A 17,516-nucleotide genomic window follows, 5' to 3' on the forward strand; every position below is an offset into this window, starting at 1 on the left:
ACATTACAACACGTTACCACCGAAAGAGAACGTACAACATTACAGCACATCACCGCAGGAAGTGAACGTGTGACATTATAGCACTTTACCACCGGAAGTGAACGTATGACATTCGGAAGTGAATGTGTGACATTACAGCGCATTACCACAGGAAGTGAACTTGTGACATTACAGCACGTTACCACTGGAAGAGAACGTATAAAATTACAGCACATCACCGCAGGAAGTGAACGTGTGACATTACAGCACGTTACCGCCGGAAGTGAACGTGTGACATTACAGCACATCACCACAGGAAGTGAACTTGTGACATTACAGCACATTACCGTAGGAAATGAACGTGTGACATTACAGTACGTTACCGCCACAAGTGAACATGTGGCATTACAGCACGTTACCGCCGGAAGTGAACTTGTGACATTACAGCACGTTACCGCCGGAAGTGAACATGTGGCATTACAGCACGTTACCGCCGGAAGTGAACTTGTGACATTACAGCACGTTACCGCCGGAAGTGAACTTGTGACATTACAGCACGTTACCGCCGGAACTGAACTTGTGACATTACAGCACGTTACCGCCGGACGTGAACATGTGGCATTACAGCACGTTACCGCCGGAAGTGAACTTGTGACATTACAGCACGTTACCGCCGGAAGTGAACATGTGACATTACAGCACGTTACCGCCGGAAGTGAACTTGTGACATTACAGCACGTTACCGCCGGAAGTGAACATGTGACATTACAGCACGTTACCGCCGGAACTGAACTTGTGACATTACAGCACGTTACCGCCGGAACTGAACTTGTGACATTACAGCACGTTACCGCTGGAAGTGAACATGTGGCATTACAGCACGTTACCGCCGGAAGTGAACTTGTGACATCACAGCACGTTACCGCCGGAAGTGAACTTGTGACATTACAGCACGTTACCGCCGGAAGTGAACATGTGGCATTACAGCACGTTACCGCCGGAAGTGAACATGTGACATTACAGCACGTTACCGCCGGAACTGAACTTGTGACATTACAGCACGTTACCGCCGGAAGTGAACTTGTGACATTACAGCACATTACCGCCGGAAGTGAACTTGTGACATTACAGCACGTTACCGCCGGAAGTGAACTTGTGACATTACAGCACGTTACCGCCGGAAGTGAACATGTGACATTACAGCACGTTACCGCCAGAAGTGAACTTGTGACATTACAGCACGTTACCGCCGGAAGTGAACATGTGGCATTACAGCACGTTACAGTCGGAAGTGAACTTGTGACATTACAACACGTTACCGCCGGACGTGAACATGTGGCATTACAGCATGTTACCGCCGGAAGTGAACTTGTGACATTACAGCACGTTACCGCCGGAAGTGAACATGTGACATTACAGCACGTTACCGCCGGAAGTGAACTTGTGACATTACAGCACGTTACCGCCGGAAGTGAACATGTGACATTACAGCACGTTACCGCCGGAGCTGAACTTGTGACATTACAGCACGTTACCGCCGGAACTGAACTTGTGACATTACAGCACGTTACCGCCGGAAGTGAACATGTGGCATTACAGCACGTTACTGCCGGAAGTGAACTTGTGACATCACAGCACGTTACCGCCGGAAGTGAACTTGTGACATTACAGCACGTTACCGCCGGAAGTGAACTTGTGACATCACAGCACGTTACCGCCGGAAGTGAACATGTGACATTACAGCACGTTACCGCCGGAAGTGAACATGTGACATTACAGCACGTTACCGCCGGAAGTGAACATGTGACATTACAGCACGTTACCGCCGGAAGTGAACATGTGACATTACAGCACGTTACCGCCGGAACTGAACTTGTGACATTACAGCACGTTACCGCCGGAAGTGAACATGTGACATTACAGCACTTTACCGCCGGAAGTGAACTTGTGAAATTAAAGCACTGCATGTAGTGTATGGAACGCATTACCTCATCTCTGTGGTTCTTGATGGGCAGGCACAGGATGCTGTGAGTTTTGTAACCCGTGATCAGGTCCACCTCAGCATTGAACCTGGGGTCCTGAAGAATCAACACACAAAGATAAAGCAGCGGATTCACACTGACCTCAAGCTCACAGACAAATGGAAAGCTCAAAGTGCTTTACAGTGATGCCTCACATTCACTCAAACAAATGTCGGCGCACTACCATGCAACACACTCAGCTTTCCACTAGGAGCAACTTGGGGATTAAGAACCTTGCCCAAGGGCCTTGCTTGGTCTGATGGGGATTAGAACCAAGGAACTTCTGGAATCTAACACAGATTCTAAACTCCTAGATTACAATTCTTCACACTTGTCATCAGGTGGTATTAAAACACTGACTCCTTTAGGCACAAAGCAGCTGCTGTCCCTCAAATGTGAAGACAACCACTCATCTGATAGTGCCTCTGTCTGTCCATCATCCATCAGTCGCTTTGTCCATCCATCAATCTGTCTCTCCATTTGTCTGTCATCCAGCCAGCCAGCCATCCACTTATCCATCCAATCAGCTGTTTGTCTGTCCGTCCATCTGTCCATCCTTCCATCTAGCCAGCCAGCCAATTGTCCTTCTATCTATCCATCCATCCATCTGTCCAACCAGTCATCCATCCACGGTCCATCCAGCCAGTCATCCAACCAGCCAGTCCATCCATCCAGCCAACCGTCTGTCTGTCTGTCTGTCCATCCGGCTGTGTAGCCAGACAGTCAGAGGTGTTTACATCTTGAGTTCTGAAGGTGTTGAGACCCTGTAAGCTTTAACTTTTACCAGCAGTGTTGGAATAAAACAGCTTTTATTGAACAAAATAACACTAAATAAATCCCGTAGTTTCCTTAAACTGATCCTGGATCAGCTGTTGTGCTGATCAGTGGTTCTGTGGCACAGGACTCTGCCAACCACAAAACTGGATTTTGAATCCAACAGTGACCTTTAGGCTGCCTGTCCGTGTCCTGGGATGAGACATTTCAGCTGTATTGTCTCCAGTCCATCCAACTGGACACCGACCTTGTCTGGGGAAGGAACCTGACATGATCCGGCGCCCCGTCCAGGGGAATCACAGACTTTCACCCGTCTAAGCGCTGAACCAATGAGCCTCAGGGACAGGAACGGATTTTTACATTACTGGATCAGATGCTGTGGATCCTCATGAACAGGTTCAGTTCATCAGTCACAACGTCAGCAACAAAAAACAAACAAATAAAACTGACTGGGGTGGTCACAAACCACAGGGAGCATTTAACGTGGTCCGTGCAGATCCACAAAGACTTTTAACAGACATTTCACTGTAACTCAGCTCACATGAGGGGAAATAGAAGCTCCATTATTTTGAGACACCTCGAAACGGACTCCTGGATCCAAGTTTCACCTCCTCGGCTCCACTTCCTGTAGTCTGAGCCGGAACTAGATCCAAAACATCCATCAGTGCAACTGCCACGGCCATCATCCTGACCGATACCAAATCCCAAAACAGAGCTCAGGGAGCACCAGGGAGAGGGCGTGCCAAGACAAACATGGGCGGAGGGGCTGACTGCAACCTGACAGTACTGATGGGACCTAAAAGAACCAATGACGAGGCTGCAGAGGCCATCACATGATGAAAGGGCGACTTCCTGGAGTCAGGATCAGATTCAACAGGAAAGTGTGTGTGTATGTATGTGCATGTGTTTGTGTGTATGTGCGTGTGAGTGTGTGTTTGTTTGTGTGTGTGTGTTTATTTGTGTGTGCATGCGTGTTTGTGTGTTCATGTGCGTGTGTTCGTGTTCATGTGTGTGTGTTAATGTGTGTGTGTGTGTGTGTGTGTCTGCTTGTAAGAGTGTGTGTGTACATGAGTGTGTTTGTGTGCATGTGCGTGCGTGTGTGCCTGCATATTTGTGTGTGGTTGTGGGCTCATTTGTGTGTGTACCTATGTGTGTGTGTTTGCATGTGTGAGTGCGTGTGTGGTTGTATGTGTGTTTGTTTGTGTGTGTTTGTGTGCACGTTTGTGTGTGTTTGTGAGTGTGATTGTGTGTTTGCGTGTGTGCGTTTGTGTGTGGGTGTGTGTTTGTGTGTGTGTGTGTGCGTGTATGTGCGAGGGTGTGTGCTTGTGTGCATGTGTGTGTTTGTTTGTGCAAGCGTGCGTGTCTGCATGTGTTTGTTTATTTGTGTGTCCATGTGTGAGTGTATGTGTGGTTGTGTGTGTGCGTCCATGTATTTCTGTGTGTGTCTGTGTGTACACGCATGCATGTGTGTGTGTGCATTTGTTTGTGTGTGTGTGTGCATGTGTGTGTGTTCATGTGCATGTGTGCTTGTGTGTGTGTGCATGTGCGTGTGAGTGTGTGTGTTGTGTATGTGTGCATGTGTTTGTGTGTGTGCTTGATTTTGTGTGTGTGTGTGTGTGCATGTGTGTACATGTGTGTGTGCGTGTTTATTTGTATGTGTGTGTGTTTGTTTGTGTGTATGTGCATGTGTGTTTGTGTATGGTTGTGTGCTTGTTTGTGTGTGTACCTGTGTGTGTGTATGTTTGCATGTGTGAATGCGTGTGTGGTTGTGTGTTTGTTTGTGTGTGTGTTTGTGTCCAGGTGTGTATGTTTGTTTGTGTGTGTTTGTGTGTGTGTGTGCTTGTGTGTGTGTTCATGTGTGTGTGTCTGTGTGTGCATGGTTGTGTGTGCTTGTACGAGTGTGTGCGTGCGAGTGTGTGTTTGTGTATGTGTGCATGTGTTTGTGTGTGTGTGTGTGTGTGTGTGCATGTGTGTACGTGTCTGTGTTTGCGTGTGTGTTTATTTGTATGTGTGTGTGTTTGTTTGCGTGTATGTGTGTGTTTGAGTGTGTACCTGTGTGTGTGTTTGCATGTGTGAATGCATGTGTGTTTGTTTGTGTGTGTGTGTTTGTGTCAAATCAAATCAAATCAAATCAATTTTATTTATATAGCGCCAAATCACAACAAACAGTTGCCCCAAGGCGCTTTATATTGTAAGGCAAAGGCCATACAATAATTACAGAAAAACCCCAACAGTCAAAACGACCCCCTGTGAGCAAGCACGTGGCGACAGTGGGAAGGAAAAACTCCCTTTTAACAGGAAGAAACCTCCAGCAGAACCAGGCTCAGGGAGGGGCAGTCTTCTGCTGGGACTGGTTGGGGCTGAAGGAGAGAACCAGGAAAAAGACATGCTGTGGAGGGGAGCAGAGATCGATCACTAATGATTAAATGCAGAGTGGTGCATACAGAGCAAAAAGAGAAAGAAACATTCAGTGCATCATGGGAACCCCCCAGCAGTCTACGTCTATAGCAGCATAACTAAGGGATGGTTCAGGGTCACCTGATCCAGCCCTAACTATAAGCTTTAGCAAAAAGGAAAGTTTTAAGCCTAATCTTAAAAGTAGAGAGGGTGTCTGTCTCCCTGATCTGAATTGGGAGCTGGTTCCACAGGAGAGGAGCCTGAAAGCTGAAGGCTCTGCCTCCCATTCTACTCTTACAAACCCTAGGAACTACAAGTAAGCCTGCAGTCTGAGAGCGAAGCGCTCTATTGGGGTAATATGGTACTATGAGGTCCCTAAGATAAAAAGGGACCTGATTATTCAAAACCTTATAAGTAAGAAGAAGAATTTTAAATTCTGTTTTAGAATTAACAGGAAGCCAATGAAGAGAGGCCAATATGGGTGAGATATGCTCTCTCCTTCTAGTCCCCGTTAGTACTCTAGCTGCAGCATTTTGAATTAACTGAAGGCTTTTCAGGGAACTTTTAGGACAACCTGATAATAATGAATTACAATAGTCCAGCCTAGAGGAAATAAATGCATGAATTAGTTTTTCAGCATCACTCTGAGACAAGACCTTTCTACAACGCCTGGCAAAAATTATGGAATCACCGGCCTCAGAGGATGTTCACTCAGTTGTTTAATTTTGTAGAAAAAAGCAGATCACAGACATGACACAAAACTAAAGTCATTTCAAATGGCAACTTTCTGGCTTTAAGAAACACTATAAGAAATCAAGAAAAAAGATTGTGGCAGTCAGTAACGGTTACTTTTTTAGACCAAGCAGAGGAAAAAAATATGGAATCACTCAATTCTGAGGAAAAAATTATGGAATCACCCTGTAAATTTTCATCCCCCAAACTAACACCTGCATCAAATCAGATCTACTTGTTGACATTGACCCTATGCCATGACATTGACCCTATGTGTCTTTTTACAAGGAATGTTTTCGCAGTTTTTGCTCTATGGCAAGATGCATTATCATCTTGAAACATCTCCAAACAGCCTTTCAATTGTCCAAAATATCAACGTAAACTTGTGCATTTATTGATGATGTAATGACAGCCATCTCCCCAGTGCCTTTACCTGACATGCAGCCCCATATCATCAATGACTGTGGAAATTTACATGTTCTCTTCAGGCAGTCATCTTTATAAATCTCATTGGAACGGCACCAAACAAACGTTCCAGCATCATCACCTTGCCCAATGCAGATTCGAGATTCATCACTGAATATGACTTTCATCCAGTCATCCACAGTCCACGAATGCTTTTCCTTAGCCCATTGTAACCTTGTTTTTTTCTGTTTAGGTGTTAATGATGGCTTTCGTTTAGCTTTTCTGTATGTAAATCCCATTTCCTTTAGGTTTCTTACAGTTTGGTCACAGACGTTGACTCCAGTTTCCTCCCATTCGTTCCTCATTTGTTTTGTTGTGCATTTTTCGATTTTTGAGACATATTGTTTTAAGTTTTCTGTCTTGACGCTTTGATGTCTTCCTTGGTCTACCAGTATGTTTGCCTTTAACAACCTTCCCATGTTGTTTGTATTTGGTCCAGAGTTTAGACACAGCTGACTGTGAATAACCAACATCTTTTGCAACATTGCGTGATGATTTACCCTCTTTTAAGAGTTTGATAATCCTCTCCTTTGTTTCAATTGACATCTCTCGTGTTGGAGCCATGATTCATGTCAGTCCACTTGGTGCAACAGCTCTCCAAGGTGTGTTCACTCCTTTTTAGATGCAGACTAACGAGCAGATCTGATATGATGCAAGTGTTAGTTTTGGGGATGAAAATTTACAGGGTGATTCCATAATTTTTTCCTCAGAATTGAGTGATTCCATATTTTTTTTCCTCTACTTGGTCTAAAAAAGTAACCGTTACTGACTGCCACAATCTTTTTTTCTTGATTTCTTATAGTGTTTCTTAAAGCCAGAAAGTTGCCATTTGAAATGACTTTAGTTTTGTGTCATGTCTGTGATCTGCTTTTTTTCTACAAAATTAAACAACTGAATGAACATCCTCCGAGGCCGGTGATTCCATAATTATTGCCAGGGGTTGTAATTTTAGAGATATTGCGCAAATGCAAAAAAGCAGTCCTACATATTTGCTTAATATGCGCATTGAAGGACATATCCTGATCAAAAATGACTCCAAGATTTCTCACAGTATTACTAGAGGTCAGGGTAATGCCATCCAGAGTAAGGATCTGGTTAGACACCATGTTTCTAAGATTTGTGGGGCCAAGTACAATAACTTCGGTTTTATCTGAGTTTAAAAGCAGGAAATTAGAGGTCATCCATGTCTTTATGTCTGTAAGACAATCCTGCAGTTTAGCTAATTGGTGTGTGTCCTCTGGCTTCATGGATAGATAAAGCTGGGTATCATCTGCGTAACAATGAAAATTTAAGCAATGCCGTCTAATAATACTGCCTAAGGGAAGCATGTATAAAGTGAATAAAATTGGTCCTAGCACAGAACCTTGTGGAACTCCATAATTAACCTTAGTCTGTGAAGAAGATTCCCCATTTACATGAACAAATTGTAATCTATTAGATAAATATCTGTGTCTCAGGGGTGCTCCCTGTGGGTTTCAGGACCCTGGCAGTGGTGGGACTGGACTTATGCCGAGCACGGAAGAACAGATACCCGACAGCCTTGGATAACAAGTTCAATTTAACATTAAACATGGGTAAAGTGCTTTTGTGTTGAAAGTGACTTGAGAGAAATAATCAATCAATCAATCAACTTTTTTCTTATATAGCGCCAAATCACAACAAACAGTTGCCCCAAGGCGCTCCACATTGTAAGGCAAGGCCATACAATAATTATGAAAAACCCCAACGGTCAAAACGACCCCCTATGAGCAAGCACTTGGCCACAGTGGGAAGGAAAAACTCCCTTTTAACAGGAAGAAACCTCCAGCAGAACCAGGCTCAGGGAGGGGCAGTCTTCTGCTGAGACTGGTTGGGGCTGAGGGAAAGAACCAGGAAAAAGACATGCCGAGAAGGGGGGCAGAGATCGATCACTAATGATTAAATGCAGAGTGGTGCATACGGAGCAAAAAGAGAAAGAAACAGTGCATCATGGGAACCCCCCCACAGTCTACGTCTAAAGCAACATAACCAAGGGATGGTCCAGGGTCACCTGATCCAGCCCTAACTATAAGCCTTAGCGAAAAGGAAAGTTTTAAGCCTAATCTTAAAAGTAGAGAGGGTGTCTGTCTCCCTGATCTGAATTGGGAGCTGGTTCCACAGGAGAGGAGCCTGAAAGCTGAAGGCTCTGCCTCCCATTCTACTCTTACAAACCCTAGGAACCACAAGTTCAAATAAATGTTCAAATTTCTGCTGCTGCCAATTTCAGTTCTGTTTTTGATTTAATCTGTGATGGTAAAGAATTCCATATGTGTGTACCTTACACTGAGAGGGATGATTGGCCAAATGTTGTCCTGCACCTTTGGATTTTACAGTTTTGATTGGTTACACTCCTTTTCATTGTCCTACAGTTGTCTGTCTTTTTAAAGATCTGAGACATCACTTAAAAACGTACTTGAAAACAGCTTTCAGAAAGGAGAATTTAAAAAGTTACCACCAGCACCCGGAATTGTTGATACATTTTTTGCTGGATCCACATTTTCATGTTGTTTCTGCCAAATTCTGATCCCACCATCTGAATATTGCAGCGGAAATCAAGAGTCGTCAGACCATGCAGTGTTTGGTGTTTATTTATTTATCTTATTTCAATTTTTCATTCTCCAATTTTGCTGAGCGTGTGTCCACTGTATCCTGAGTTTTCTATTCTTAACTGACAAGAGTAGGACCCAGTACCCATCTGCGTCAAGGTTCGACATCTTGCTCATTTAGAGATGTTCTTCTGTATACTTTGGTTGTAATGAATTGTTATTGGAGATTTTTTTATGTGCTCGAACCAGTCTGGACATTTCTTTTTCTTAACTTTCGCTCAGTGGCTAAGGAGTTGGATGACATACACCTGGATTTTTTTTTAATCCGTATCTTTGGACAAGATACTTAATTTGCTTTGTCTCAGTCCAACAACATCATCACTCACACCAGCTTTCGCTGGGGAAGCAACCTGCCTGGGACTGGTGTCCTGCCCAGGGGGTTCAGAGACTGTCATCTACTTAACACTGCATAATCCAGAGATGACCACAGGCACCAACGGGCCTCAGGGTCTATGTAGGTCTTCTGCGCTCAACAAGTCACAGCTGCCCAGGCGACCATTGGCCACTGACTCTTCATTGTCAAACATATTGAGTGACTTGGAGAAGTTGATGCATCATCCCCTAACTTACTTCAAGAAAACTCATTATAGAAAGGATTTGTATAACAAAAATTATCCTTATAGTTGATTTATCCAAAATCTTATGGGCTCTAAGGATTGAGGCATTATCTATACAAATGGACATAATTCCTAAATGGTTAGTGCCATATTTTTGTGAAACCCCTTGAGATAAAGGTGACATTTGTTTCGACCACTTGATATTGCACTTTCTCACTCTTTCAAGATCAAAGCAGAGCTCTCCAACCCTCTTTCCTCCTTTGCATGGAGCAGAAGGAGCAGCAGTTGGAGCCTTTTAACAAGTGTAAACCAGCTCTGGAACCAGCTCCCAATTCGGATCAGGGAGACAGACACCCTCTCTACTTTTAAGATTAGGCTTAAAACTTTCCTTTTTGCTAAAGCTTATAGTTAGGGCTGGATCAGGTGACCCTGAACCATCCCTTAGTTATGCTGCTATAGACTTAGACTGCTGGGGGGTTCCCATGATGCACTGAGTGTTTCTTTCTCTTTTTGCTCTGTATGCACCACTCTGCATTTAATCATTAGTGATCGATCTCTGCTCCCCTCCACAGCATGTCTTTTTCCTGGTTCTCTCCCTCAGCCCCAACCAGTCCCAGCAGAAGACTGCCCCTCCTTGAGCCTGGTTCTGCTGGAGGTTTCTTCCTGTTAAAAGGGAGTTTTTCCTTCCCACTGTCACCAAGTGCTTGCTCACAGGGGGTCGTTTTGACCGTTGGGGTTTTTCCGTTATTATTGTATGGCTTTTGCCTTACAATATAAAGCGCCTTGGGGCAACTGTTTGTTGTGATTTGGTGCTATATAAATAAAATTGATTTGATTTGATTTGAAATATGATTCAAACCACCGCAGTGCAGTGCCTTTAATACCTATGGCATGCTCTAATCTCTGTAATAAAATTTTATGGTCAACAGTATCAAAAGCAGCACTGAGGTCTAACAGAACAAGCACAGAGATGAGTCCACTGTCTGAGGCCATAAGAAGATCATTTGTAACCTTCACTAATGCTGTTTCTGTACTATGATGAATTCTAAAACCTGACTGAAACTCTTCAAATAGACCATTCCTCTGCAGATGATCAGTTAGCTGTTTTACAACTACCCTTTCAAGAATTTTTGAGAGAAAAGGAAGGTTGGAGATTGGCCTATAATTAGCTAAGATAGCTGGGTCAAGTGATGGCTTTTTAAGTAATGGTTTAATTACTGCCACCTTAAAAGCCTGTGGTACATAGCCAACTAACAAAGATAGATTGATCATATTTAAGATCGAAGCATTAAATAATGGTAGGACTTCCTTGAGCAGCCTGGCAGGAATGGGGTCTAATAAACATGTTGATGGTTTGGATGAAGTAACTAATGAAAATAACTCAGACAGAACAATCAGAGAGAAAGAGTCTAACCAAATACCGGCATCACTGAAAGCAGCCAAAGATAACGATACGTCTTTGGGATGGTTATGAGTAATTTTTTCTCTAATAGTTAAAATTTTATTAGCAAAGAAAGTCATGAAGTCATTACTAGTTAAAGTTAATGGAATACTCAGCTCAATAGAGCTCTGACTCTGTCCAGGTGTGTATGTGTGTGTGTGTGTTTGTGTCCAGGTGTGTATGTTTGTGTGTGTGTGTTTGCATGTGTGAATGCGTGTGTGTTTGTTTGTGTGTGTGTGTGTGTGTGTGTGTGTGTGTGTGTGTGTGTGTGTGTGTGTGTGTGTGTGTGTGTGTGTGTGTGTGTGTGTGTATGTGTTTGTGTCCAGGTGTGTATGTGTGTGTGTGTGTTTGTGTCCAGGTGTGTATGTTTGTGTGTGTGTGTGTTTGTGTCCAGGTGTGTATGTTTGTGTGTGTTTGCATGTGTGAATGCGTGTGTGTTTGTTTGTGTGTGTGTATGTGTGTGTGTGTATGTGTTTGTGTCCAGGTGTGTGTGTGTTTGTGTCCAGGTGTGTATGTTTGTGTGTGTGTGTTTGCATGTGTGAATGCGTGTGTGTTTGTTTGTGTGTGTGTGTGTGTGTGTGTGTGTGTGTGTGTGTGTGTGTGTGTGTGTGTGTGTGTGTGTGTGTGTGTCCAGGTGTGTATGTGTGTGTGTGTGTTTGTGTCCAGGTGTGTATGTTTGTGTGTGTGTGTGTTTGTGTCCAGGTGTGTATGTTTGTGTGTGTTTGCATGTGTGAATGCGTGTGTGTTTGTTTGTGTGTGTGTATGTGTGTGTGTGTGTATGTGTTTGTGTCCAGGTGTGTGTGTGTTTGTGTCCAGGTGTGTATGTTTGTGTGTGTGTGTGTGTGTTTGCATGTGTGAATGCGTGTGTGTATGTTTGTGTGTGTGTGTGTGGCTATTCCACAGAGCGCTGTTCCTTCCAGTTTAATAGCTAATTGGGAAGTGCTTTGAAACTTTGCAGGAACTTGTTGATCCATCGTCAATCTTGAACAAACTTGGTGTACGTAGTACTTACGGCCGTCATTGGCACCAGATTTCCATCGTAATTTTGTGGGACTCTATCAGCTCTTCCCACATGTTTGTCACCCTCAGAGTCAGGAAGACCACTACCAAGAAGACTGAAGATTTAACACCACCTACAGGCACACTGCTGACGGCTGGGGTCAGGAAGAGTCTGAGCCTCGGAGTATTAATGATTGAAACCTGATCATGAAGCTGCCAAAGGTAGTCAGAGAGTAAAATAAATTAAAGTGAGTCAAGTTCTCACCTCGTAAGCATTCCTGATGTTGAGCAGTTGACCTGTTGATGCCACATGTCCCACAATGCCTTTGTTCCACTCAAGCCTGATACAGCTGCTGCACGATTCCTCCAGGGTGGATCCCTCGGCAACATCAAACAGGCGGCTCACCAAGAACTTCTTGTTGGAGCTGTCTTCCCCCACCTACCAACACACACACACACACACACACACACACACACACACACACACACACACACACACACACACACACACACACACACACACACACACACACACACACACAGGGAGGGGAAGTCCAAAGTGTCGGTCTCATCTCTGGAGGCCAGTTCCTCTCTGACCTCGACACGTAATCCTCTGAAGAGCACACTCTGAAGGACCTCGCTCACTCGATCAGAACCAGCTCTTAAAGTTCTAACATGATGAAAACCGCAAACCTCATCTGAACAGGATCCAGTCCCACTGACCTGCCAGAAGCGATCGTGGTGTTAAAACTCAAAATCAACTTCTTAGTAGTTGCAAGTGTACCAGAGACAATACTGAAAGTTATCAGTCATCGGTTAGCTGTAGCTTCTGACAAATTTTTGGGTGGTTTATCGGTTTAGCTTTGTAAAAGATAACTTTTTAGTTAGCTGATTATCTGTTATTGAAGCTAACTTTTTGGGTAGCTGTGCCCACCACTATTGGATCTACAGTAGGTTAGATTTTTCTGGGTCCACCCTGTTGTAGGTGTTCACACTAAAATGTTATTCTGTATCGAACCAAGATTCACAAAGAAGGCTTTCATTAATTTCTGAGTCCTTGTGCTGAGAATCAGCCTGATTTCTAGCACCTTCATAATACTCTATGGATTGGACCTATCCTGTCTACGGCTGATGCAGAGACACTGGTCCACGCCTTTCTCTCTTCTAGACCTGATTACTGTAATGTCCTGTTCTCTGTCTTACAGCAGTCCAGCATCAGAGGACTCCATCTGGTTCAAAAATCTGCTGCTAGAGTTGTGACTAGGAGCAGAAAGTCTGACCACATAACCCGATTTTAGCCTCTCATCCCTGTGAGGTCAGATTTTAAATCCTTCATGGACTAGCCCCTCCCTCTCTGGCTGACATGGTTAAACCTTACGTACCGGCCCATGCTCTGTGTTCTCAGGATGCAGGATTACTGTGTGTGTTAAAAAGAAGTCAGCAGGTCACAGAGCGTTCTGTTCCTGTGCTCCTGTCCTGTGGACCAATCTGTCTGCTGAGGTAAAACAGTCTCTTCTCCGTTTGCATGACTAACATATTAGTGTTGTACTGAGCTCCGTCTTAGTGTTGTTACTAATAATGGAGCAGGACTCGGTCTCCTCATATTTAAATTCTGGGTCTGTTGGTGAAGCTCTGTGCCGGTGTCAACATCAGCATCCTGGCTGTGATCCTGTTGTTTTACCGCTGAGACACAGTGCTCTGAGACCTGGCTGATTGATTCTCTCACTCTTTTTTTGAGGTGCTGTCGTCAGATTCATCAGTCTTTTTATGCATTCTTGCCTAATGAACTATACAATTGTACTTTTTTTTGCATGTTTGATGACTCTTTGTTCATACTTTCCTAAACCGTGTGCTCAGGGTTAAGATCAGCATGAGTCACTCTCAGTAAAACCCGACGTTATCAGTTTCAGTGGTTGGACAATTTTAGGGTTTTTCTGCTGAAGCTGTTTGATAAAACCTCTGGGGGCAGCGTTCTTACCAAGAACAGAGAGTAGCGGTCAGCAGCAATCAGTTCGTTGATGTGCAGGAAGATCTTGTGGCAGAGTAGTGTCACATCCAGATGGCTGGACACGTCCTTCACCAGCTCCAGAAGTCGGCTGCAGCGATCGCCCTCACTGCCACTTCTGGTCCTGCTGTCTCTGTTGCCGACTCCGCCCTCACCCATCACAGAGCCCCGCACAGGAACCGCTTCTCGGTCAGTGTCACTGACAAAGGTCAGGGTGCCCTCTGAGTCTTTCACCACGATGGGTCTGAGCGGCCGGTCAAACTCAGATGCTGAGATTTTGCGTGTCGGGGTTCCAGGAGCTGGACTCAGGGCTGTGGACGGGGAGGGGCAGCGGGTGTCCAGCAGGCTGAGGGCTGGTGGGAGGGCAGACTCTGTGCAGGACTGCTGCACCCACTGTGGCGTTGGAGGGATTTCTTTAGAGTTTGATGGTTGGATGAAGTGGACGCGCTCACCAAACCAGGCATTCACCATCTCCCTGGGGACATGAACACATGAACACCTGAAGGATTCAGCCTCACAGATCGACTGCAAAGTGTCTGAAACAAAGTCCTGATGGCACAGTTTACCTCTTAAACCACAGATCCAGGCTCTGGTTCACACAGTCACAGAGTCACACAGTCACAGAGTTACACAGTCACATGTGTGCCTTTAATACCATAGGTATTAAAGGCACTGCGCTGCGGTGGTTTGAATCATATTTGTCTAATAGATTACAATTTGTTCATGTAAATGGGGAATCTTCTTCACAGACTAAAGTTAATTATGGAGTTCCACAAGGTTCTGTGCTAGGACCAATTTTATTCACTTTATACATGCTTCCCTTAGGTAGTATTATTAGACGGTATTGCTTAAATTTTCATTGTTACGCAGATGATACCCAGCTTTATCTATCCATGAAGCCAGAGGACACACACCAATTAGCTAAACTGCAGGATTGTCTTACAGACATAAAGACATGGATGACCTCTAATTTCCTGCTTTTAAACTCAGATAAAACTGAAGTTATTGTTCTTGGCCCCACAAATCTTAGAAACATGGTGTCTAACCAGATCCTTACTCTGGATGGCATTACCCTGACCTCTAGTAATACTGTGAGAAATCTTGGAGTCATTTTTGATCAGGATATGTCATTCAAAGCGCATATTAAACAAATATGTAGGACTGCTTTTTTGCATTTACGCAATATCTCTAAAATCAGAAAGGTCTTGTCTCAGAGTGATGCTGAAAAACTAATTCATGCATTTATTTCCTCTAGGCTGGACTATTGTAATTCATTATTATCAGGTTGTCCTAAAAGTTCCCTAAAAAGCCTTCAGTTAATTCAAAATGCTGCAGCTAGAGTACTGACGGGGACTAGAAGGAGAGAGCATATCTCACCCATACTGGCCTCTCTTCATTGGCTTCCTGTTAATTCTAGAACAGAATTTAAAATTCTTCTTCTTACTTATAAGGTTTTGAATAATCAGGTCCCATCTTATCTTAGGGACCTCATAGTACCATATCACCCCAATAGAGCGCTTCGCTCTCAGACTGCAGGCTTACTTGTAGTTCCTAGGGTTTGTAAGAGTAGAATGGGAGGCAGAGCCTTCAGCTTTCAGGCTCCTCTCCTGTGGAACCAGCTCCCAATTCAGATCAGGGAGACAGACACCCTCTCTACTTTTAAGATTAGGCTTAAAACTTTCCTTTTTGCTAAAGCTTATAGTTAGGGCTGGATCAGGTGACCCTGAACCATCCCTTAGTTATGCTGCTATAGACGTAGACTGCTGGGGGGTTCCCATGATGCACTGTTTCTTTCTCTTTTTGCTCTGTATGCACCACTCTGCATTTAATCATTAGTGATTGATCTCTGCTCTCTTCCACAGCATGTATTTTTCCTGGTTCTCTCCCTCAGCCCCAACCAGTCCCAGCAGAAGACTGCCCCTCCCTGAGCCTGGTTCTGCTGGAGGTTTCTTCCAGTTAAAAGGGAGTTTTTCCTTCCCACTGTAGCCAAGTGCTTGCTCACAGGGGGTCGTTTTGACCGTTGGGGTTTTTCTGTAATTATTGTATGGCCTTGCCTTACAATATAAAGCGCCTTGCGGCAACTGTTTGTTGTGATTTGGCGCTATATAAAAAAAAAAATTGATTGAATTGATTGATGTTCACACAGTCACAGAGTTACACAGTCACAGAGTTACACAGTCACAGAGTTACGCAATCACGTGTTCACACAGTCACAGAGTTACACAGTCACAGAGTTACGCAGTCACGTGTTCACACAGTCAGTCACACAGTTACAGTCACATGTTCACACAGTCACAGAGTTACACAGTCACATATTCACACAGTCACAGAGTTACGCAGTCACGTGTTCACACAGTCAGTCACAGAGTTACAGTCACATGTTCACACAGTCACAGAGTTACACAGTCACATATTCACATAGTCACAGAGTTACACAATCACATGTTCACACAGTCAAAGAGTTACACGTTCACACAGTCACAGAGTTACACAGTCACATGTTCACACAGTCACAGAGTTACACAGTCACAGAGTTACAGTCACAGTTACGCAGTCACACAGTCATGTGTTCACACAGTCAGTCACAGAGTTACAGTCACGTTCACACATTCACAGAGTTACACATTCACACAGTCACAGAGTTACACAGTCACGTGTTCTCACAGTCACAGAGTTACACAGTCACATGTTCACACAGTCACAGAGTTACACAATCACATGTTCACACAGTCACAGAGTTACGCAATCACATGTTCACACAGTCACAGAGTTACACGGTCACACATTCACACAGTCACAGTTACACAGTCACAGTTACATGTTCACAAAGTCACAGAGTTACACAGTCACATGTTCACACAGTCACAGAGTTACACAGTCACAGAGTTACAGTCACAGAGTTACGCAGTCACACAGTCATGTGTTCACACAGTCAGTCACAGAGTTACAGTCACATGTTCACACATTCACAGTTACACATTCACACAGTCACAGAGTTACACAGTCACGTGTTCACACAGTCACAGAGTTACACAGTCACATGTTCACACAATCACAGAGTTACACAATCACATGTTCACACAGTCACAGAGTTACGCAATCACATGTTCACACAGTCACAGAGTTACACGGTCACACATTCACACAGTCACAGTTACACAGTCACAGTTACATGTTCACACAGTCACAGAGTTACAAAGTCACATGTTCACACAGCCACAGAGTTACACAGTCACAGAGTTACAGTCACAGAGTTATGCAGTCACACAGTCACGTGTTCACACAGTCAGTCAGAGTTACACAGTCACGCATTCACACAGTCACAGAGTTACACAGTCACATGTTCACACAGTCACAGAGTTACACAATCACATGTTCACACAGTCACAGAGTTACGCAATCACATGTTCACACAGTCACAGAGTTACACGGTCACACATTCACACAGTCACAGTTACATGTTCACACAGTCACAGAGTTACAGTCACATGTTCACACAGTCACAGAGTTACACAGTCACAG

At 44.2% G+C, this 17,516-nt stretch overlaps 1 protein-coding gene across 1 annotated transcript; it reads right to left on the reverse strand.

Annotated features, from left to right (window-relative positions):
- Positions 1-178: 178 nt before the first annotated feature.
- Positions 179-14,490, reverse strand: LOC117505811 (cGMP-specific 3',5'-cyclic phosphodiesterase-like). The gene is made up of 4 exons (XM_034165349.1): positions 13,968-14,490; positions 12,255-12,428; positions 1,911-2,057; positions 179-184 (listed from the first exon to the last, which is right to left on the reverse strand). The coding sequence occupies exons 1-4, from the start codon at positions 14,463-14,465 to the stop codon at positions 179-181; spliced, it is 825 nt and encodes a 274-aa protein (XP_034021240.1). The 5' UTR covers positions 14,466-14,490.
- Between the last annotated feature and the right edge of the window lie 3,026 nt (positions 14,491-17,516).

Source organism: Thalassophryne amazonica, unplaced genomic scaffold (assembly GCF_902500255.1).
Source record: "Thalassophryne amazonica unplaced genomic scaffold, fThaAma1.1, whole genome shotgun sequence".
In the NCBI taxonomy this organism is placed as follows: domain Eukaryota; kingdom Metazoa; phylum Chordata; class Actinopteri; order Batrachoidiformes; family Batrachoididae; genus Thalassophryne; species Thalassophryne amazonica.

Coding starts and splice junctions, on each gene's coding strand:
- LOC117505811 (XM_034165349.1), bottom strand. CDS start 14,465: ATGGTGAATGCCTGGTTTGGTGAGCGCGTCCACTTCATCCAACCATCA. Junction 12,429..13,967: donor ACCGCTACTCTCTGTTCTTG/GTAAGAACGCTG, acceptor GTGTGTTGGTAG/GTGGGGGAAGACAGCTCCAA. Junction 2,058..12,254: donor ACATCAGGAATGCTTACGAG/GTGAGAACTTGA, acceptor TTGATTCTTCAG/GACCCCAGGTTCAATGCTGA.